Source organism: Ictalurus punctatus, chromosome 27, assembly GCF_001660625.3.
Source record: "Ictalurus punctatus breed USDA103 chromosome 27, Coco_2.0, whole genome shotgun sequence".
NCBI lineage: Eukaryota > Metazoa > Chordata > Actinopteri > Siluriformes > Ictaluridae > Ictalurus > Ictalurus punctatus.
Genome location: NC_030442.2, coordinates 9661390 through 9682532, shown reverse-complemented (window position 1 = coordinate 9682532; position 21143 = coordinate 9661390). Strand labels below are relative to the sequence as shown.

At 37.9% G+C, this 21143-nt stretch overlaps 1 protein-coding gene across 1 annotated transcript in view; it reads left to right on the top strand.

Annotated features, from left to right (window-relative positions):
* Nucleotides 1–1000: 1000 nt before the first annotated feature.
* The window catches only part of b4galnt4b (beta-1,4-N-acetyl-galactosaminyl transferase 4b), a 42869-nt gene continuing 22726 nt past the window's right edge, over nt 1001–21143 (top strand). Inside the window, exons 1-7 of the mRNA XM_053676460.1 lie at nt 1001–1036; nt 1959–2054; nt 3820–3910; nt 4255–4355; nt 6433–6500; nt 14169–14247; nt 19667–19733. Coding sequence (XP_053532435.1) covers nt 1001–1036; nt 1959–2054; nt 3820–3910; nt 4255–4355; nt 6433–6500; nt 14169–14247; nt 19667–19733 — 538 coding nt within the window. The remainder of the gene's footprint in view (nt 1037–1958; nt 2055–3819; nt 3911–4254; nt 4356–6432; nt 6501–14168; nt 14248–19666; nt 19734–21143) is intronic.

The following is a 21143-nucleotide window of genomic DNA, read 5'->3' as shown; positions in this document are numbered from 1 at the left end:
TCCTTCCCATAACCCTTGGCATAAACCCACCCCGGTTCAGAAATGACCTCTGGTTTCACATCATGATTTACGAGCTCCTCAGCACTGTTATTGAATTCCATTATTTGTCCGTGGGTAACATGTGGATAATGCATCAGCGGGGCTTCATCTGGAAGTGTGGAGAGATCGTTCTGATAGAAGGAAACGTCCTATCAACCACACTCATCCCCCTTATGCACCAGTGGCTGAAAGCAAACGCTTATCCAAGCTGAATATATTTAAGCGCTGCTCATTTTTCTTTCCGAAGATGAATGCTGTCTAAAAAATATGGAAATTACTGCTGATAACATGGGGATTTGGAGGTTTTGGTTAATATTGGGATTTTTTTTTATAAAAGAATAAGGCTACATATTAGGACATGGATGATGTTATCAGTTTCTCTGCAGGATTGCCTTGTAAACAGGATTTTTACAACACATTTGGAGTTAGAACAGGAATCCATAGGTGTTGTGCACAGCTGGCCAGTGTGGAAATATTGTGTTAGGGGAAATTCATCCTATTGTAATAGAACTAAATGAACACTGTTGCATCTTTAAATTTTTCAGTACTCAATCATGCATTTTTGTGACTATTCTTACTGCATTGTGTGTGCAAAGAAATGTAGTGAGCCCTCCTTATAAGTAAATTTACATGCAAAATGTTTTTCCCCCTGAAATATCTAGATTTTCATGAATACCATATTTATTGTGTAAATGCTCTTGCTAAACAATTTACAAGTAAATTTGTTTAGATCCAGTTTGATAAATGAGACCCAGTGAATGGAAAGTGGAATGGCGAGCAGTCAAGAATATGATTATGAAGAATTATAAGCTCTGTTCTAATAATTTATTAACACAGGCTTAGTGGAAAGTCTTACTGATATTATTACGGGATTTGCTGAAATATTTAACGACTAAGGTGTGAGTGCGGTACAATACCAATGTGATTGGCATGTATGAGACATAGGACAGCACAGGAGACCATGGAGTGTCTGCCATGTCTGTCTGAGATGAGTCAGGTCAGTCGTGAAATGCCCGCTGTCCACCCCCAATCGGAGTGAGTGGGATGCCAAGGCCTACATCCATACTGGCTGCAATTAGAAAGGCTAAAATTAAACATAACAGTGGCGAGAGACCCTGAGCTGACGGGCAGATAGGAGGGGCGGCGTGTGAGAGCATGTCAGCAGCTCCATGCACCATTATCCTCTCACTTCAGTAACATCCAGGAACATTTACAAATTCATGAATTTTGATTATTTGTTGGAATACTAGAAATTGCTTTAGGTGCATTCTAATATGAGGGGACTTAGCAATGTTCAGCTTCACCTGTTTTCTCTCTCATATAAATATATATATATATAAATATATATATATATGTATATATATATATATATATATATATATATATATATATATATATATATATATATATATATATATATGTATGTGTGTGTGTGTGTGTGTGTGTGTGTGTGTGTGTGTGCTTGTGTCAATCAAAGACTTTTCCTTTCCCATGAATTCCTGAGCAGCTTGGCACACACCATATGTGACTACAGGTAGAAGCCGTTATCGATAAATGACCCCGATGGCACAGCAAGAGGAAGCCTGTTTTCACACCTCGCGTGGCGTTGATTTGCAGCCAAATCCAGAGCAGCCGCTGCAGTTCTTTCACACACCCTCTACCTCTCTTGGGGTTGTTCCTATTCACAGACCCAATTTCAGCAAGATGGAGCTTGCATTAGCCTTAGCTGGATATGCGTCGGGATAAGCTGGGGATGTGTATCAAGCGCAGCTCTCTCACTCAGCTACTCTCACATGCATGTCCTCTGTAAAAATGAGAAAGATAGAGGGAGAGAGATCTTGAATCTGAAATCTTGTCTGAAATCCTGCCCTTAAAGCAGTGATAATATATACCCTGTTTCTTTCCTTATGTTCTCGCAGTATAAAGGCCAAGCCAACCTGCACGTGTTTGAGGACTGGTGTGGCTCATCAGTTTCTCAGCTCAGGAAGAACCTGCACTTTCCTTTGTACCCACATGTGAGTAAACCATTGGGTCTGATCAGCTCTGTACATCCTAATAATCTATCAGTAGTCCAACTCACAGTTTAATCACAATTTATATATATATATATATATATATATATATATATATATATATATATATATATATATATATATATATATATGTATATATATATATTTATATATATATATATATATATATATATATATATATATATATATATATATATATATATATATAATATTCAAAATCTGTTTACTTAATTCCTAATTAGGAATTGAGTAATCAGATTTAGGCAGTCCTGAATTCTTAAGTTTTTTACTTGAACAAGATGGGTAAATTACCTTTACATAAATTACAGAAATCAATAAAACATTCTGTAAAAGAAAAAACAGATTTATGATTGAAAATAATTGTAAATTCAGATTTGTGGCTCAGTATTCAGTTTATATGAAGCAGAATGATGCATGATGCCTTTTTTTCTTACTTTCCGTGCAAGAAGGATATTTGGAGTTTGCTAAGACTGAAATTATGTATAAAAAAGTGAAGCTACTTGTAAGATTCTCTCAGGACTCTCGTTGTTATGGTGACATTGACACTTTATGTCGCTTCTCACATGCTAATTTAGTTTGGATTACATGCGAAAGGTTTCAACAGAATGTAGAGTTTATGGTGGATATAATTTATTCAGATTGAAGATTCAGAAAGTAATTGATGCAAATCTTTTTTTGCGTGTGTGTGTGTGTGTGTCACAGGTAATTGCTTTTAAGACTACACGGGAAGCCCAGCTTCTGCTAAAATTTCATTAAAATGTGGAAATGAATTGTTTACCAAAGTGTCTGTTATTCATCAGTCTTGGTGGAATTCAATATTTTTGAATATTTTAGCAAATCAAATGATTGCAGCATTGCACTGTTTGTTCATTAAACTCAAACTCTTCCTGGTGAACAGCACAGCCTGTGTGAAAACTCTCCTTAGAAGCCCCAGACACAGAGCTAATATACACTGAGTGTAGCTTGTCCTTCAATTAGTGTCTGTTAGGTGTTTGTGTACTCGCTGTTTTAATGGGACAAAAGATTAACGCTCATTGGACAACAGGCTTTTGAATGTAACTTTCCAAGAAACAAACAAAATTCAGTTTCAGGGTGTTTTGCTTCTTTCTCATTGTATATTTTTATTCATTTTTTAATTCCATAGAGAGTTTTAGATTTGATATATAATAATCTAAAAATAACGTGTTAGAACGAACACATTCATATAAATCTATCCTTCATGTTACATTTATACAACAGCTAATTCTGGAACTGTGTGTATACGAGGTTCCAGAAGTTAAGGTTAGAATTATATTTAGGTGCATCAGTAATTATGTCAGTATAAGGTCATCCTAACCAGGATGGTAAGATGTGTGTGTATGGTGTGTGTGTGTCTATATACAGTATATTATATGCATATCAGTATCTCAGATGGCACTACTCTTAATCATCTGCTGGTTTACAATTTGGTACGATCTATATTTCTGGGTCTATTTAAAATTTTAATCACACTCTAGAGCATGTTATGTGTGCAGTGCAAATTGAAGACCCTGGGTTTCACACCTTTGCAATCTGTGACCATTGTTTAGTCACAACCTTCATTTACTGCTGCTAATAATGTCAGCAAACTGCTTTGGAGGTGGGATCATGTGGATAACAGGGCATTATATGGGGCTAAGTATAGATATGGTGTCTATTATTGTATTTGCTACTTTTTATTTATTTGTTTATTTATTTATTTTTGCAGGCCAGAACCACAGTGAAGAAACTGGCTGTGGTTCCGAAGTGGAAGAATTACGGCCTCCGCATCTTTGGCTTTATTCATCCATATAAAGACGGTTTGTTACAGTGCAGTCGTACAATTGTTGGTGATATATACTTACATTTGTGGAGCAATGCTTTTTTAAGAGAAATACACTTACAAAAAGGGCTGTTTTTAGAGCATTGCTTGAGGCAAGCTTCAGGAAAAGCTTCAATAGAGAGAAAGAGAAGGAAATAGAAGTGAAAGACTTGTCACTTCAGCCTTCATATACTGATTATGAAACTGCTGATGTAAAGAGTAACACATTCTACACTTGCATTTGCATTTGTTGAGGATTCATATAGGAGTTTGTCAGTGTGCAGATCTGTGTTTTGCATGTGTGTTGTGTATATTTAATTTCACATGTGCTTTTTTCTCCAGGAGATTTCCAGTTTGCCATATCCTCTGATGATAACTCTGAGCTGTGGCTGAGCTCGGATGAAAATCCGCTCAATGCCAAACTCCTGGCGTACGTGGGGCTGGTGGGTACTAAATATTTTACAGCTAATGTTTAGTAACCTTCCAGCCAATGGTAATGCTTTCTTTTATAGTCCTCTTAGTTATACGCAATAACTGTGTCAGTGTGTGTGGTATAAACTTCAAAGTACTGGGCAATTATTTTTGAGGTAAAAGGATGCTAATAACCAAGACAATTTAGTGAAAGTGCTTTTAACAATATTGTCACCAAGAAATCCAGATGTGGATTTAGAGCTTTAATGAGCAAGCCAGAGGCAAGAGTGGAAAGGAAAAACTCCCTGAAATGACAAGTATTGGAAACTGAAAGGATTGGAACAGCAAGGCCAATTCTATTGTTTTCTCTATACGTTGAATCTATATTGGGTTTGAGATGAGAGATTACAGATCAGAATTTCAGCTTTCATTTCCTCATATTTACATGTAGATGTGTTAAACAACTTAGAACATGGCACATGTTGTTTGATCCCACCCATTTTTTCAAGTGATCAAAAATATTGGAACATGTGACTGACAGGTGTTTCTTGCTGCCCAGGTGTACCCTGTTAAATTGATCTCTAATTTTCACTTGCAAAGACTAAATTTGTTATTAGAATGGTTAATAAAGCAACATTAAGACCAGAGAGCTGTCTGTCTATGGGAGAAAAGCAAGCCATTTTGAAGCTGAGAAAGGAGGGGAAATCGATCAAACCCATTGCACAAACATTGGGCATAGCCAATACAACAGTTTGGAATTGTCTTGAAAAAGAAAGAAACGACTGGTGTACTAGCATCCAGACATGGAACAGGTCGGCCAAGGAAAACAACAAAGGTTGATGACAGATGTGAGAGCTGTGATGAGCAACAAGACATTCTTTATAGTTACAGCAGCAGGTTTCAAAAGTATTCTAATTTTGGTTCTACTTAATGTTAATACCTAGAACCTGTCAGGCATTTCAGTGCAATTGAAAACATCTTGATACCATACACTAACCCCTTCACTAACCACACGCTTACCTGATTAATACCCAGTACTAATACCCAGGGGAACTGTTATAGAACTGTTATAGCCCCACTGCTGTCATCGTTCCTTTCATGACCATATTCCTTGACATGAGCTGGATTTTTCAATTATAAATTGACAAAATAACCAAAAGCTTTTTATAGATTCATAATACCATTTCAAAATTTTGCAAATAGCCAGCAGAGCCAGCTGCGATACCAGCAATCGATAGAGTTAAATGTCAGCACTTAGCACTGGATGTAGAACACATTGGCATCACCAAATAATGACCTACAAATTAACAGACTTTCATGTCCTGTAACAAAAAAACAAAATACACAGTGACTCAACATTTACTATAACAAACAAACTGACAGTTAGCATGATGTTAACTAACTAGCTAGCATTGTTTTATGATCTTTAAAATCTGGATGAATCATTTTCAAACTCTTCTTCCAGCAGTCTTATTTATGCTGAAGCCAAGTAACCTACAGTATATTGAGATGAAAGTTTTGTCTGTGTTATACTGTAAAAGTCCGATCTTTCACTTTTAAAATGCAGGAACAGTGCTTGAATTTTGCTTTCCAAAGTCTGTTTTCATCCTGAGTTAGATATACTGAATATTGGGCTAGATGTACTGAAACTAGGACACTAATGAAACAAGTCGTACACGAGACATTAGACACAACAAGATTAATCATTAGCCGTGGGTGATAGCAATGATCATGGAGTGTTGTCATATGCCTGTGATATCACTTCCTTCTGTCATCTATTTAGCAAAAAAGCCTTTCTGGAGATAGAAAAAAAAAATCTACAGAGCACTTTTTAAAAGAAGATAATCTACCCTTCTGTTTTATTCAGACTATTATGGGTCTATGTTTATCTAGCTAGAGCATTCCCATCAGTTCAGCTTCTGAATGGTAATGAGCTTTCATGTTCACACTTTGCTTGGCCAGAAATTGTGAACAAAACGCTAGTTCCTGTGTACACCGTGACAGTGGGAGAATTTTAACACCAGCAGAGTATCACTCTGGTGCAAATAATGTGTAACAATTGACAGTTTCAGCAAGAAGCAGGTGACGGAGCACAACCTTTCTTTGCAGCATGGCTCTGAGTGGACGGCTCCAGGTGAATTCAGCAAGTTCAGGTCCCAGACCTCAAAGTCTGTACAGTAAGTAAATGTCTCTCTCTTTTTTTTGTTGTTTTTTTTTTTTTTTTTACAATAGTTGACACATTAATACAGTCATTTGGACTATAAATATAAAGGTGCTCTTGTTAAGTCTTCATGCTAAAGGCAAACAATTGGCTTGAGTATAATTTGTAATTGCAGTTATCTGTAGTTTATCTTTCACTAAATTGAGTAATAGCAGAAAAGTAAAAACGAATATATAAAATGCTAGAAATAATCATTAAATTGTTACATACAGTATGCTATCTACAGATGAATTCAAACTAATGGGAAAAAGGCTCTGTTATGCTGTAGGGTCCCTTAGAAGCAGTGGTCACAACAACATAAATAAAAGATTATTTTGACTGAACACCTTATACTAGACATATTCAAGTCCACTTTCCAGTTCTTGTAAATTTGTAAAGTGCTTTGATTTAATACTTGATTGTAGACCTATTTAATAATTGTTTTTAGTCAAAATTTTCAGCCTTGCTCAAAAATTTGCCATTTCTGGGCATTTTCTTTTTGGTGAATGCAAAACATTTTCAGTTTAACTCGACAGAAAGCAAGGGTGCTGCATCAGTGCATCTTTCAAACACCACACACATCTGCCAAAACATTACTAGTTTGGAATGGGGGAAGTGGGTGGGGCTTCCAGAGAGTGTCAATTATTATCAGAGAGATCAAAACTGTTGAATGGCTCATCCACTATTTTTATTATGAATTATTATTATATAATTATTATTATTATTATGAAAATGTGCAAAGGTTTGCAGGTCTGATTTAGTCATTTAAATTTTTTTATTTCTTTTTTTGTATTTTCCATCTCACCCCTCCCCTGTGCACCCCGCTTCCGCCCATTCTGGGGTGCATCCCATAGTATAGTATTGAATACCTCTGCCTTATACTATGATCATAAATTTCTAAGTGGCATGGTGGCTTGGAGGTTAGCACTTTTACCTTACACCTCCAGGTCTGGGGGTTCGATTCCCACCACTGCCCTGTGTGTGCGGAGTTTGCTTGTTCTCCCTGTGCTTTGGGGGTTTCCTCTGGGTACTCCAGTTTCCTCTCCCATCCTAAAGAGTCCCCCGCTACCCTGTGTAGGATAAGCGGAACAGAAAATGAATGGACGGATGGATACATCTCTATACTGATGGGTGTGATCTCTTCCAGTATGACCCCGATCAACGTGGGATCAAGGATCACTGAATGGTTTAATGAGGATATGCTATGGCCTTCACTGTCATTAGATCTCAACCCAGTTGATCACCTACGAGAGATTTTGGACAAATGTGTTAAACAGCATCACCAAAACACCAGTTGGGGGGATATCTTACGAAGGAACGGTGTTCCAACTATTCTGTACAATTTCAGAGACCATCTACTTCTGAAGCTGTTGCCATTTTATTTTCTTGTAAAATGAATAATAGCTATCAAGTAAAAGAACTAGCAACTAAAACCAGTATATAAAGCAGATAATAGAAAGGAATTTTCACATAACACCTTTATTTTAAGACAGATAACTTGCTTGCTTAAGTTACTGTTTTTTTCAATTTATAGTACATTTTCCTATTTTCTAATAATAAGAGCAGACACATGGGTATAAAAATGCCACATTTACTGGTAAAGCACAGGCTTGTTAATACACTGTATGTTTGCAGTAGATAATTAGACGGCAAGGATTATAATATCTTCTAATTGATCTGACCTCAGGCTGCCAACTGATCACTGAGCTAATACATGTGTAAATATAATTGATCCTTTAGGACTATGTGATAGTAAATATGTGCTACCTCGAGTGATTATTAATTAAATAAGCAGCAGCGGAGCAGATTAATTTATTCGTCACTGCTCCTGTAGCTGAACTCTTCTTCATTTCATTCAGTTCAACTGGAGCCAAACATGAACATAAGCAGTGTGTGCAGGCATAGTTCAAGCCAAAGCAATACACCTTAGCTCTCTCTTAATTGAACATGTTTGATGTCTGTTTTATTTTTCCCCAGTTTTTTACTTCAGTGCACCACAGTGCAGTCACAGCTCACTTGCCCAGCTGAAAACAGTTGTCAGCTGCACTTGTGGAAATAAGCAGCCAGGCAGTTTTCCATGAAATATATCACAGGAGTTGCATTAAAGTGCCATTCGTCAGAGCCGAGTGTCAGTCACTCAATTTAATTGCTTCTGTCTCCCTTTTTCGAGGTGATGCTGATTGCCATAGAAGTCGAGTGTTGCTGTGTGTAGCGTGATCTGCTGAATTATTCATCAGTAGAGTTCGCCTTAGGATGAGTGCATGCACGCTCCTGACTATCTGAGTGGCATTACATGGTAAACATTGTTAATGCCATTCTATTGGGACTGGCAGACAAAACTACAGACCTATGTCCACTTGCCCTGCTGGGCAGTCTCCTGGCAGTAAGATAATAAGTAAAATATGATGTAATCGGTTGAGGAATTATTTGTATGGTAAATGCATTTAGTAGTAGACTGAGCGTGGCTTAACTTGTAACATGCTTCTCAAGATATCAAGGTTCCTTATGAGAGAGAGAGAGAGAACGAACTTAAAGTCTTGAAACTTCTACATGATAAAATACTTGGGTGAGTATCTTGATCTTCATTTCCAGATAAATAATTGCAACTGGAGGGGATGATGGAGTAAGGTGAATGAACATTCATTCGTTCATTCATTCATTCAGTAATTGCTGTATCCTGGTCAAGGCTGCAGGAATGGCTCCTTGTGTTAAATATTGTAGGAGATTATTTTAATTGTATCACCCAAACACAGCATTTCACCAAAGCATCTAACTAACACTGTCTCTCATCTTTTTCTTTCACCACCACCCCCCTTTCTCTCTCTGAATCTGTGAATCAATGAGTGGATTGTTACTCTCCTCGATCAGAGCTTGTTAGTTTGACACCAGCAAGAAGACAGAGCCTTATGTGTGTTATAGTGTAATGGGTCGGTTCTTGCAGAAAAAGAAGACGGCCCATATGACAGGCAGAATTCTCTCAACTGAAATTTTCCTGTTGCTGGGCAAAGATGTGGTAATGAAGCTGAGTGGAAAGTTTCTAGAAAGACTTGCATGCAGAAAAGAAGCACATCTATCTGAGGCTGAGAAAGCAGACACTATGAAGATCTTTGTAATAAGAGAAAGGTTATGTGGAACAGAAATATCATAGCTGAGAGGTTAATCTGTTTGGGAAACATGGAAATGTCAGATGTGCAGGAGATGAAATGTCACTTTCTGTCTCACTACAAATATAATGATAATAATGATAATGAGTCTTTATTGATCACGTATACATCACAGCACAATTAAATTGTTTCTATCGAATACCCCAGCATGTTAGGAGGTTGGGGTCAGAGCACAGGGTCAGCCATGATACAGCGCCCCTGGAGCAGAGAGGGTTAAGGGCCTTGCTCAAGGGCCCAACAATGGCAGCTTGGCAGCGCCAGGGCTTGAACCCCAGACTTACGATCAGTAACCTAGAGCCATAACTGTATATAGTAAATATAGTATAAATATAGTAAAGTTTGATAGTAGTAAAGTGTGATTATCATAGTGGAATAACCAGAATATTTCAATTTAGTGTTTACCTAAACCAAGATTTATTTACAGAAATAGAATAAAGTTTAATCTCAGACAAAATTAACTACCTCGATCCTCTTATATACAATATATTATTATATAGGACTTACTCTAAAACTAGGACATCAAGAGCTTATATAGAGTTTATATTAATCAAAAGATTATTATAGTGTCTTATTGAAAATAAATATTTGCATCTATAAAACGTATCTTCATAATCAGTCACCTTATTATATCTGCTAGCTTCCATCTGTTATATACTCTTGTAATTAATTTGCTTCAGTTAGTGATTTATTTTGTACTTGACTCTGACATACAGAAGATCTGAAGTACTAAGTAATCAATTTAAGTACTGCAACTTGCAAAGTATAAACACAAAAAAAAAAATCATATTGAGTGCTACTGCTACTGAAGATCAATGGATTCCTTCCTGCCCTCATTGCTACATTGTGAGAAAAATCTCTCCTATTCTTAAATGTGGCACCTGGCAGTTATGGGATTGTGCAAGGTCAGGAGCTTCACAGGTCAAGAGCTTCAGATAAAGTTCATATCAATCAGAAAGGGAAATATGTGATCTTTCACTGTGGCATGGTTGCTGGTGTCGCATGGGCTGGTTTGAGTATTTCAGAAACCGCTGATCTCCTTTGATTTTCATGCGCAAAGTCTCTACACAGAATGTTGCAAAAAGTAAAAAAAAGACAAAACAAAACAAAAAAAAACATTCTGTGAATTTCAATAGAAGCAATCATAGGAAGTTCCTTTATCTTCAGTTCCTCAAACAAAAGTTTCACTTGAGCAGCATGAAGAAACATTACAGTATAATGTACATGGATGAATGTGCAGGGTTTGAGCTTGAATTTTACCAGACCATTCTTATCATTCCTGTACACAACAAGGGTAAATTCGAGGTTGGTAATTGTATTGAGTGTGGAGGTTTAATTACTATGATTGGTGTACTAGCTAAGAAGGCTGAAACACCTTTCTGAAGAATAGCTCATTAAAGAGCCATGTGCAGCCAGTTAAAGGTTTTCAGCCTTGCTCCCATTTTGTCAGGAGGGAACTCAAGCATGACTGAATTTACACAAGACTATACAACCTACTCAGTGTTTCTTCCTCCTGCTTTATCTTTCGGCTTTCATCACTCAGTCCGCCTCGGTTATTGAGAAGAATGCTTGCCAGGCAATTAGTCAACCAATTAAATCCCATTGTACCCCTCTCTCTCCTTCAGTCTTTCTATCGCCCCTTCTGTTTGGCCATTCTGCTATCATCTCCCTGTCTGTACTCCCTGGCTCAGTTTGTATAATCTGGGCCTGATCAGCCATGCATTCTTTCTGTTCACATAATTTCTTATGGTTACTCTTTTGTTCTGGCTCTGCAACAGCCTCCAGATAGACATGTAGCACGGCACACACCATCACACAGAATGTTTATCAGATGTAAAATATGCACACTGTTTGATTTCTGTGCTGATGTCAATAGGATGTCCTCAGGTGTTAACAACAAATTGTAAATATTTATTTATTTATTTATTTATTTATTTATTTATTTATTTATATTTTCTTGCCCCCAGGTGTGTATGTCTAGAGTATGCCTGTCATTTCTTTATCTACTTTCATGCTTCTTGGAGTTGTCTTTTCAAATGACATTCTTTCTTTCAGCCTCCATTCCTCATTTTCTGATTATAATCTTCATTGTAATGTAGCTGCTTTCACCAAAAGATCTGCATCAGCAAATGTCAAGCTAGAATTAAACGTAAAGGAGGTGAGGCATTTTGGGCTTGCACAAGTCCAACATATGATTATTACAGTATAATGCAATATAGTAATGCATACCAAAATTAATATATTAAAGAAACCTTTGAATGCAATATGTCACTTTTTAAATCCTGCAATCAAGCCCTCCTCTTTAGAAAGCAGTATATCACAGGTTTTTGTAACAACTCTTATAATATACGGGCTCCATGAAGAATATATCCCATATCATCTGTCAGAGTTACAGTAAAGCGCCGCTCACACCGACATCAATCCCAGCCATCTGTCATCCATAACTCTCTCTTCCTGTCTCTTTATTCCAACTTCTGTCTTTTCACCCTCACTTCTTCCCGTTCCCACTTTCTTTCTTACTTGCCCTTTAGCTTCTATCCCAGTTTCTTCCACATATAGACTAAAACTTGCTGGAAAACAGGCACAAGAAGCGAATAAAGGAAAGAGCTATTCCAAAAAGATCTCCTTCATCTTGCATTTACAATTCAGATAATACACAGTAGAATTGGAAAGCCAAGTATGCACCAGTGAGATGAATAAAATGGGAGCAGCAAGTTATGTGAATTATGAATCTCATTTGTTGGGTAGGTTTATCGGTGTTTGTTTTACTGTTTGTTTCACTAACACCACCTGGTGGCATGGTAGCCAAGCAGTACGTAGTAAGTAGTTTTTTTGGTTTGTCCTTCTGGGGGGACCTTTAAAGATTTTTTTTATATAATAGGCTCTATATAGGCTTCTATTTTCAGAGAGGATTTCAAGTAGAACTTCTTTAGAAAGCTAAGAACCATTAAAGAGCTATTAGATGAACTATTAGAAATATATCACTGAGAAACCAAAGAGTGTACTTTTTTAATTTACTCCTTCACTACTTGTTTGCATTATGTAAAATTAAGTAAGAATATAAGGATCATTACAGGCGTGCACATTCTATACAGTTTGCTTTACATTGCTTTATATGAGGGGCGGATTAGTTGATGACACATTGGCCTCACACATCCTCCAGCCTCTGCCCGGTGTGTGCAGAGTTTGCATGTTCTCCCTGTGTTTTGGGGGTTTCCTCCAGGTACTCCGGTTTCCTCTCATGTGTTATAGGCTGACTGGCATTTCCAAATTGTCCATAGTGTGTTACTGTGTGTATGACAGTACCCTGCATTTGGTCGGCACCCCATCCAGGGTGTCCTCGGGATAGGCTCTCCGTGTCCCTGTGTAAGATAAGCGGCATGGAAGATGGATGAATGGATTGCTTCACATTCAAGAGTAGGAAAAAACATTCAATGGATAGAAGAGCCTTATCTTTGTGGGTGGGGCACATGCAAATGGGGTAAACATGTTGCTGGAGAATGCAGTAATAAGCTGGGGATGGTGCTGGACTCTGCATGTATGAGTAAGAATTGGATTGAAGCATGTGGGGATAGGTGAGAATTGTATTTAGACACATGGGAATGGGTTTGCGATATTGATGGGGTATGCAGGGGTGGTTTTGTGGCATAGCTGTGATAAAGCCAGTGTTGGAACCTGTGGGAATTTGGTGGGAAAATATGCAGAAGGGATGCAGATGGGGTTGGAGTCTTTTAGAATGGGTACAAATCACAGAGATGGGGTGGGAACTGGGGCAAAGAGGGATGTGGTGGAGAAAATTTTGAAGGCACATGGGGATTGAGTTGAGACCAAAATGGGCATACAAGCATGAGCAAGGAATCTTGGGTGGTAAGATGGTACTGGGATGGAGGTTAGAAATGGCACCTATGGATGGGGAGAGGGATTGATAAGGTAATGCAGGTTGGGTTGGGAAAGCTGTTGAGGTACTGAGGGGTTGGGTTATTAATATGAAATTTCCAGGGATAGGAGAGATAGGGTTTTTGGTACAAGAGGAAGATTCTGGGATGGAAGGGGCTGGGATTTCTGCAGACATGGATGGGGACGCAGTCGTGAATGGGGAATGGTGGAATGGTGTAGCTTTGTAGTTTGCGCTATTCTTTCAGATCAGTGCATTGCTATTCTGTTGCATTTGGTTCAATAAGTTACTGTGCTACAGACAAAGCTGTAAAAAAGGATATTAAAAAGCTTAATTTCTAGCCCTATCCCAGATCTCCAGCCCAGTGAGGAAACGGGGCAGCAAGCAGATGGTTGTGCCACTGTATCTTCTGTCATGGCTCCTTGGAGACACTGTACCTGACAGAGTACTTAACCCAGCATGTGTTCTCATACGGAGCTAGAGCCGCACTGTCCTCTTTCTCCTTACCTATCTGACTCTTCCCTTCAACTTCTCTTCTGTACTGATGGTGTGTTTTCTGTGTCCTCTCTTTCTCTTCTTCCTTTCACAGCTTGATGGCTTCTAGGCGGTACTACTTTGAGATTTTACACAAGCAGGATGACAAGGGCTCAGACCATGTGGAGGTTGGGGTAAGTTTAGCAGTGCAAGACTGACATAAGTCTGGTTTGGCCCTAAAAATGGCTACCCCAGGCTTAGATTAATAATGCCTCCAGGGCTAATCCAGATGTAGACACACGGGTTGAGAAATCACTAACCTGGGCTCCAGGGACAGTAGATTTCATGTCCGGGGTATTAGTTTTTAATTTATAGGTTCAACAACCAGGAAAAAAAAGCCTTCCTCATTATTGACTTTCATTTGATATGGAGGCTGTGTTTAAACTTAACATGCTTCACGGTCAACTCACCTTGATGCGGTATTTTTAGCACAAGCCAAAACACAGTCTGCTGTTGTAGAAGTATTATTACTAGTTTGTACAGAGGGCAAAATAGGGTAATTTCCTGGTTTTTTTGTGTGTGTGTGTTTTTTTTTACTAATACAGTTTAGGTCTTACTGTCCCAAAATGAAAGCACTGCACACCAGTGACTACTCATAACAATGAAAGGACAGATATGTACCAAAATAGATCATGGTTTGAAAATATTAATAAATTACTAAATAGACTATGACAAAACTGTTGGTTCTACCCATAATGTTGAAACATGATCTTTTGATGGCTGAAAGTATTTGGTTTGTGATGTCCCAAATACTTGGCCACATTACATCAGCAGTTCCAGCAGGCTGTAAACAAGTCCCGAGGTGACACGTTTGTTCAATTATTGAGTGTGCCACAAAAAATAATGTTTCAAGATAAAATTTTATTTGCAGATAGACTATTTATTACTTTAATTGTTGATATTGGCACTATTTTCTTTATATGAAAGCACAATTTTTTTTGCACAATTGACAGACTGTAGATGCTGATGTCTGTGCTAGTGTGGGCCTGAAGAAATAGGCTATTTTGCATGAAGAGATGACAGAGAATCCTTTCAGAATCAGTACATGTAAAAACTACATTCAGACACAGTACATGGAAACACTGATAAAACCAAGCAAAGCTGTCGTATACAGTAGCTCTGCTTCTAGCACAGCATGCAGTTGCCATATGAAGTGAAAATTAAGATGCTAGCCAGACTCAAATATTTTTATTTATGTACAATGTGAGGACAGAACACATGTCATGATAGCATGCGATGTGCTACATGATCATGTCACTTTTTTTTGTTTCTCTTTGTATTGATGCACAACTAGCTAGCTAGCTCCCCATATGTTACAATGTGATGTTAGGTACCATTGTTTGATCTATTTAGGTATATAGGTTATCAAACATGGCAGTGGGAAGCACACTTGAGCTTTTACTTGCATAGTGGACTAGCTAATGAATTTATTATTTGTCCCACAGAACACTGTGCTACTTCGCCAAAGTACTCTTATAATCTTCTTCTGTCTTTACCCTATAATAGCATCCTTTTGTTGTCTCCTTCTCCCTCCTTTTCTCTCCAGTGCTCCTTCTTTGTCTACCTCTGTCTCTGTTTTTTTTCTGTCACTTTGGAACTACATTATGTAAATTATGCCTAAATCAGTGACAAGTTGCAGAATGGAGGCAATTAAAAAAAAATCTAAATTTCCAACAGGATTTTGATTTAAGGCTACAAAATGCTGAGGTAATGGCCTGAGCTGAGTTGCTGCTCATTGGCAGTACCAAATATGTCAGTGAATACATATTTACAGTGGACATATTAAAAATGAGGCCTTATGAATCTGCCATGCATGCTTTGTAATGAATCTTCAACCATAAAAGTGTTTATTGATACCAGCGCTCACAGCGGTACTGCATATTTAATTTTAAATAGTATGATTATGACCAGCGTAACAGCATACCTATGTGCTTTTATGAGTGAGCTAGACTGAGAGGGAGCACTGGAATGGAATGAAAAAAGCACATAGAAAAAGAGGAGATGGAATTGTACCCATAACACACAAATAAGAGATAACTCTGTATATGAATGATGTCTACATAATATATTCATAACATCCAACATAAACACCTCATGACATATTCATGAAAATTCACTATCTACAGAGAATGGTAGCATGTTATAGCACTATGAAATGCTTTCAAGTCACAATGAGTCCCATCATCATAGTCATGCATGGTTGTCTTCATTAAAAATAATGAAATAATAAAACACTTACTCATAGAACATGTTTATAGTGTACCACGTATTTGAATATTGTATGAATCACCTATGAATGTTGCCTTGCATATCACAGTAAACATGCTATGTACAATCGAATATAAGCTTGCTTAAGTGATTTAACAGGATATGCTGCCTGTAAAAGGTTTTCCATTAACATTTCTCCAAGTAAAATGACATCAAAGTCCATATAAATGTCGTTTATTACTGAACCTAGGGGAGATGAATAAAACATGTTATTACAATTTGACTTACAAGCTTTCCCTTCGGACAGCAGTTTAGTGACTAAGGTTACTAATGTTAAGAGAGAAAAAAAGTGAATGTCCTGTTCAGCATTTATGCCTTATAGTTTTGTTTTTTTCTTTTGCTGGATTTTAAAGCCTAAAAAGGACAGAGATAAGCACATAACTGAAGAATACAGATTGAAAGGACATGAGGGTGTGTAACGGTTGAAGTGATGCTCCTTCCTCCTGCTGTTCATGTTTCCCCAGGTACCCATCAGGTAGAAAAGAGCTCATCTGTATACACATGGATCACTTAAGCACTCTGCAAAAGTCTTTCTTTGATGAATTATTAATCATAAAGTAAAACACCGCCTGTGCTCCTCTCTCTGAGTGTATCTCAAACACAGTACAAGTGTGACAGCATTAAATCAAGGCTGTAGTGAATTAGTTACAGTCAGTGACCTCAGACTTCAGTTTCAAGGGCTTTGTATCTACAGGAGTGAATATTTTTTATAATCAAGTAGCTCATCTTAACTGTTTAACTTTTTTTTTTTTTTTTAAACATTTATTATTATATCTCCATTGAGACTCCATTGAAACACCACGTCTTTAGGACCCGAGCTCTCAGAACGAAGGAAAAAGGCTCAACTCAAAAAGGTGACGCACGCACCTCAGAGTTCAGAGCAAAAAGCAAAGCTACAAGATGGAGTGTTTCTGCTTTAGGTCTGTTTTGTCTCCATTAAAAATTATCGATGGTGTGTAGGAGTATGTTCAAAGACAGGAGACGTGTGGCATGAATAAATTCATGGAGTTTTGCTGTCAAAGGAGAATTTTCCTTCCTCCACGAGTAAGATAATCATCAGGGGCTTTACTTGCACTCGCTGTATCTTACCAAAAAATACTTTCAAATTTTAAAACATTTTTAAAAGAGAGAGGGCCCTTAATTAAGCATGGTGAACAAGGGAAATCATTTATTCATCAAAGTCCTGAATTAGTAGTGCAGCATATGAATGTAGCTTAATTTTTTTCCCCATGCCATCCCTCAACGGTAGCTACTGAATTCTTAATGAAAATGTTCCCATTTCTTCTACTATGTATTGTAGGTTTAATGTTCTGTATGCTTGACATTTGTGCCAGAGATGGTCTAGTTCATATAGTGTCATGTCTCCTGTTGGTCCATATGGGGACAATGTCATAATTCCCCTCTAAAGTAACATCACCAGAATATATTTGCCATGACCTGTCTAGTGAGCTCCATTAAGACAACTGATTAATTGATTGATTGATTGATTGATTGATTGATTTGATTTGATTTTTTTATAAAAAGAGAGAAAGAGACCAGAGAAAGCAGAGAATGATGAAACGAGCCTGTTGCTGATGCAATGCACACAGAGAGAAAGCACACACGCTGTGCAGTCAAGGGATTGGCATACGTATTTGTAGGCTTGTCAAGGCCAGCGTTCTTATTTGTCCAGTTTGATCTATTCCTGACATCTCAAGGTATTATTAATGACAGCATTATGATTCCTTTACAGTTTAAGATCCTTTAGTTTGTGTTATGTTTATTTTATTGTTCGGTTTCAGACTCACATTCCACACTCATGTAACTACACACCCTCATTGAAGTTACTGAAGAATATGCTTTAAGATGAATAATTAAATAATAAGCCAAGAGTTTAAGGGATAACCTACTGTAAGTTGCACAACTTACAGTATCTCACAAAAGTGAGTACACCCCTCACATTTTTGTAAATATTTGATTATATATTTTAATGTGACAACACTGAAGAAATGACACTTTGCTACAATGTAAAGTAGTGAGTGTACAGCTTGTCTTACAGTGTAAATTTGCTGTCCCCTCAAAATAACTCAACACACAGCCATTAATGTCTAAACCGCTGGCAACAAAAGTGAGTACTTTTGTTTATTTGCATGTTCTCACCTAGCAGCAGGGGGGCACAGTGGCTAAGTGGTTAGCATGGCTCACACCTCCAGGTTTGCAGGCTCGAATCCTGCCTCTGCCCTGTGTGTGATGGGTTGGCACCCCATCCAAGTTGTCCCCCACCTCATGCCCTGAGTTCCTTGGGATAGGCTCCAGGCTCCCCCGTGACCATGTGTAGGATAAGTGGTACAGGAAATATATGGATGACACCTAGCAGCAGGGTAGCATATCTGGTCCACCTACTGACAAGTTTCTGGCAAGGTGGAAACCCAGCGAAAACCCATGCAGACACCGGCGAATATGCGAAACGCTGCACAGACAGTAACCCGAGCACAGGATTGAACCAGGAACTCTGGACATGTGATGGAGCCTGACTTACACATCGTCATCTCCACTCCCATTTTCTTTAAACCTTAGTCAATTTCAAATGTGTTTCCTAGAGAGGTGATATAGTTACCATAGCAGCAGTAAAGGTATGCACAGTATAGTATTTAGATAGGTGTCCTAAAGCCATTGAGTGTGTGAATGCTTTGTGTCTTAAGTGACTAGTTAACATTGTGTACCACTGTCTCTACTCATCAACTGTCAAACTAATGTACATTTATCACCTTCATTTTCAATACTCTCATTATATCAAATCCATTATAATACACCAAAGTTAGCATAATTGTCACTGATAAGTTTCATAGCATGGCCTCTGAGTCTCAATTCTGTAGGTTTCACTGAACGATAGTGTCGGTGTGACTTCTTCCTGGGCCGAGAGGAAATCAGCCAGAGCAGGGTTCAAATTTTGGTTCTGACTGGTATCGGACAAAGAACTTAACAGTAATAGAAATGTTCAAGACATTTGTCTTGAGTAAGAGAGTGTGTCTATTTCTGTGTGTGTATGTGAAGGCTACAGCTTGCGGCAGTGTAATTAGAGTTTTTTGTTCTGGTAAATGACCTGTCTCTTGCAATCACAGCAAGGCTAAGAAGATGTGATGTAGTAATTGCACGGCCTCTTTAGAAGAATTGCAGCCTGTCTATCTAACAGCTATTTTAAAAGTGGCAGAGCCATCTCTGAGCACCTCATGGACTAAAGCAATAATGGACCCCAGATATTTCTGTCTTCTCATCAGCTTCTAATACTTTCCATTTCTCTTTCAGTGGAGGCCATTTTTGCCTGGCTTGAAGTATGATGTCATCGACTCAGCCTACATCTCTCTGTATACTGGTAACTGCATCTTTCTTTTTCTAACATAGTCAGATGCTGAAATTTATCAGCACCTTCTACCAGCATTCTATACTGTGCCATAAATTGTATATTATACACTATTCCTCATTATAATAGGCAGTAGCTAGTAGCGAGAAATATTCATGTCACTTCATGTCACTATTTGTCATTCCAATCCACTTCTGGATGCAGTTACCTCAGGATGATATTATTCCATCATTTGTGAGTTTTCATAGGAGCTGTGATTCAAAATATGTTCATGTTTTGTGGTTAAAGTCAATGTTATGCAATGAGGCAGCGGTAAACGTCTTTAAGACAATCAAGAACTATCTTTCATTTTGAAACTGATGTGCAATGTAAATACAGTGGTGACACAACTAGCACAAAAAGAATTTGTATTAACCTTGACGTATTAACCATAGTGATAGTGATGACAAAAAAAGAAAGAAAAAGAAGCATGATGAAGCATGATGGTGGTAGTATCATTTTGAAATGCTTTTCATCAACATGAACCAGGACTGGGAAAGTGGTCTGATGCTAGAAGAAAACCTGTTCTAGTCTGCAAGAGATTTGAGTCCTTGGAAGGTTCACCTTCCAACAGAACATTTCCCGAATCATCCTGCCAAAGCTACACTGGCAGAACCAAGAATCTGAATGTGCTAGAATACCCCAGTCCAAGAGCAGAATTCAGACCAATGGAGAATCTGTGGCAATCCATCCAATCTGACAGAGTTTAAGTAAGAGGTATAAGTGGAATATGCAAAACTATCAGGATCCAGATACACAAAGCTCATAGAGATATTTAACAGAAGATGTGCACATGTACAGTAATTGAAATCAAATGAGTGTTATGTTTGGTCCAGATAAGTGTACTACCAAATATTGACCCATAATACTGTATAGTCGTCAAATTCATTCATAACTATCAATTAAATCATGCTATAAATATATAAAAACATCATATTTGTTTCTGTTCTCTATTATACTTCTAACTCAATTCCAACACAATATACATCACCAAACAGAGCTTTTTATATGCATCAATAAGACAAACAATGTCATGATTTGAATATCTAATTTCACTGCACTTGCAAGTACTTGCAATGGTAGTCAGAAAACTGGGTTGTTTTCATGTCCCTCCACTTTCTCTTATCTGCATTCACATGTTTATACCCCACAGCCCCTTACATTAGCCTCTATTGGCAAGGGAAGGGACATTCATTCACACCTGTTTTTACCACAAAGCCATATGAGTGTCTGCCACATTCTAGCATTGCTTCATTTTTATAAATTTTGAGGATAAAGCGCTTTTTCCTTTTAATCCTTGCTATAGTTAACAAGCTGAGGGAAAGAGGGACGTGCATTAGAGAACACGGCCTGGTCGCCCCCGCTCGCCCAGAGAATACAGTG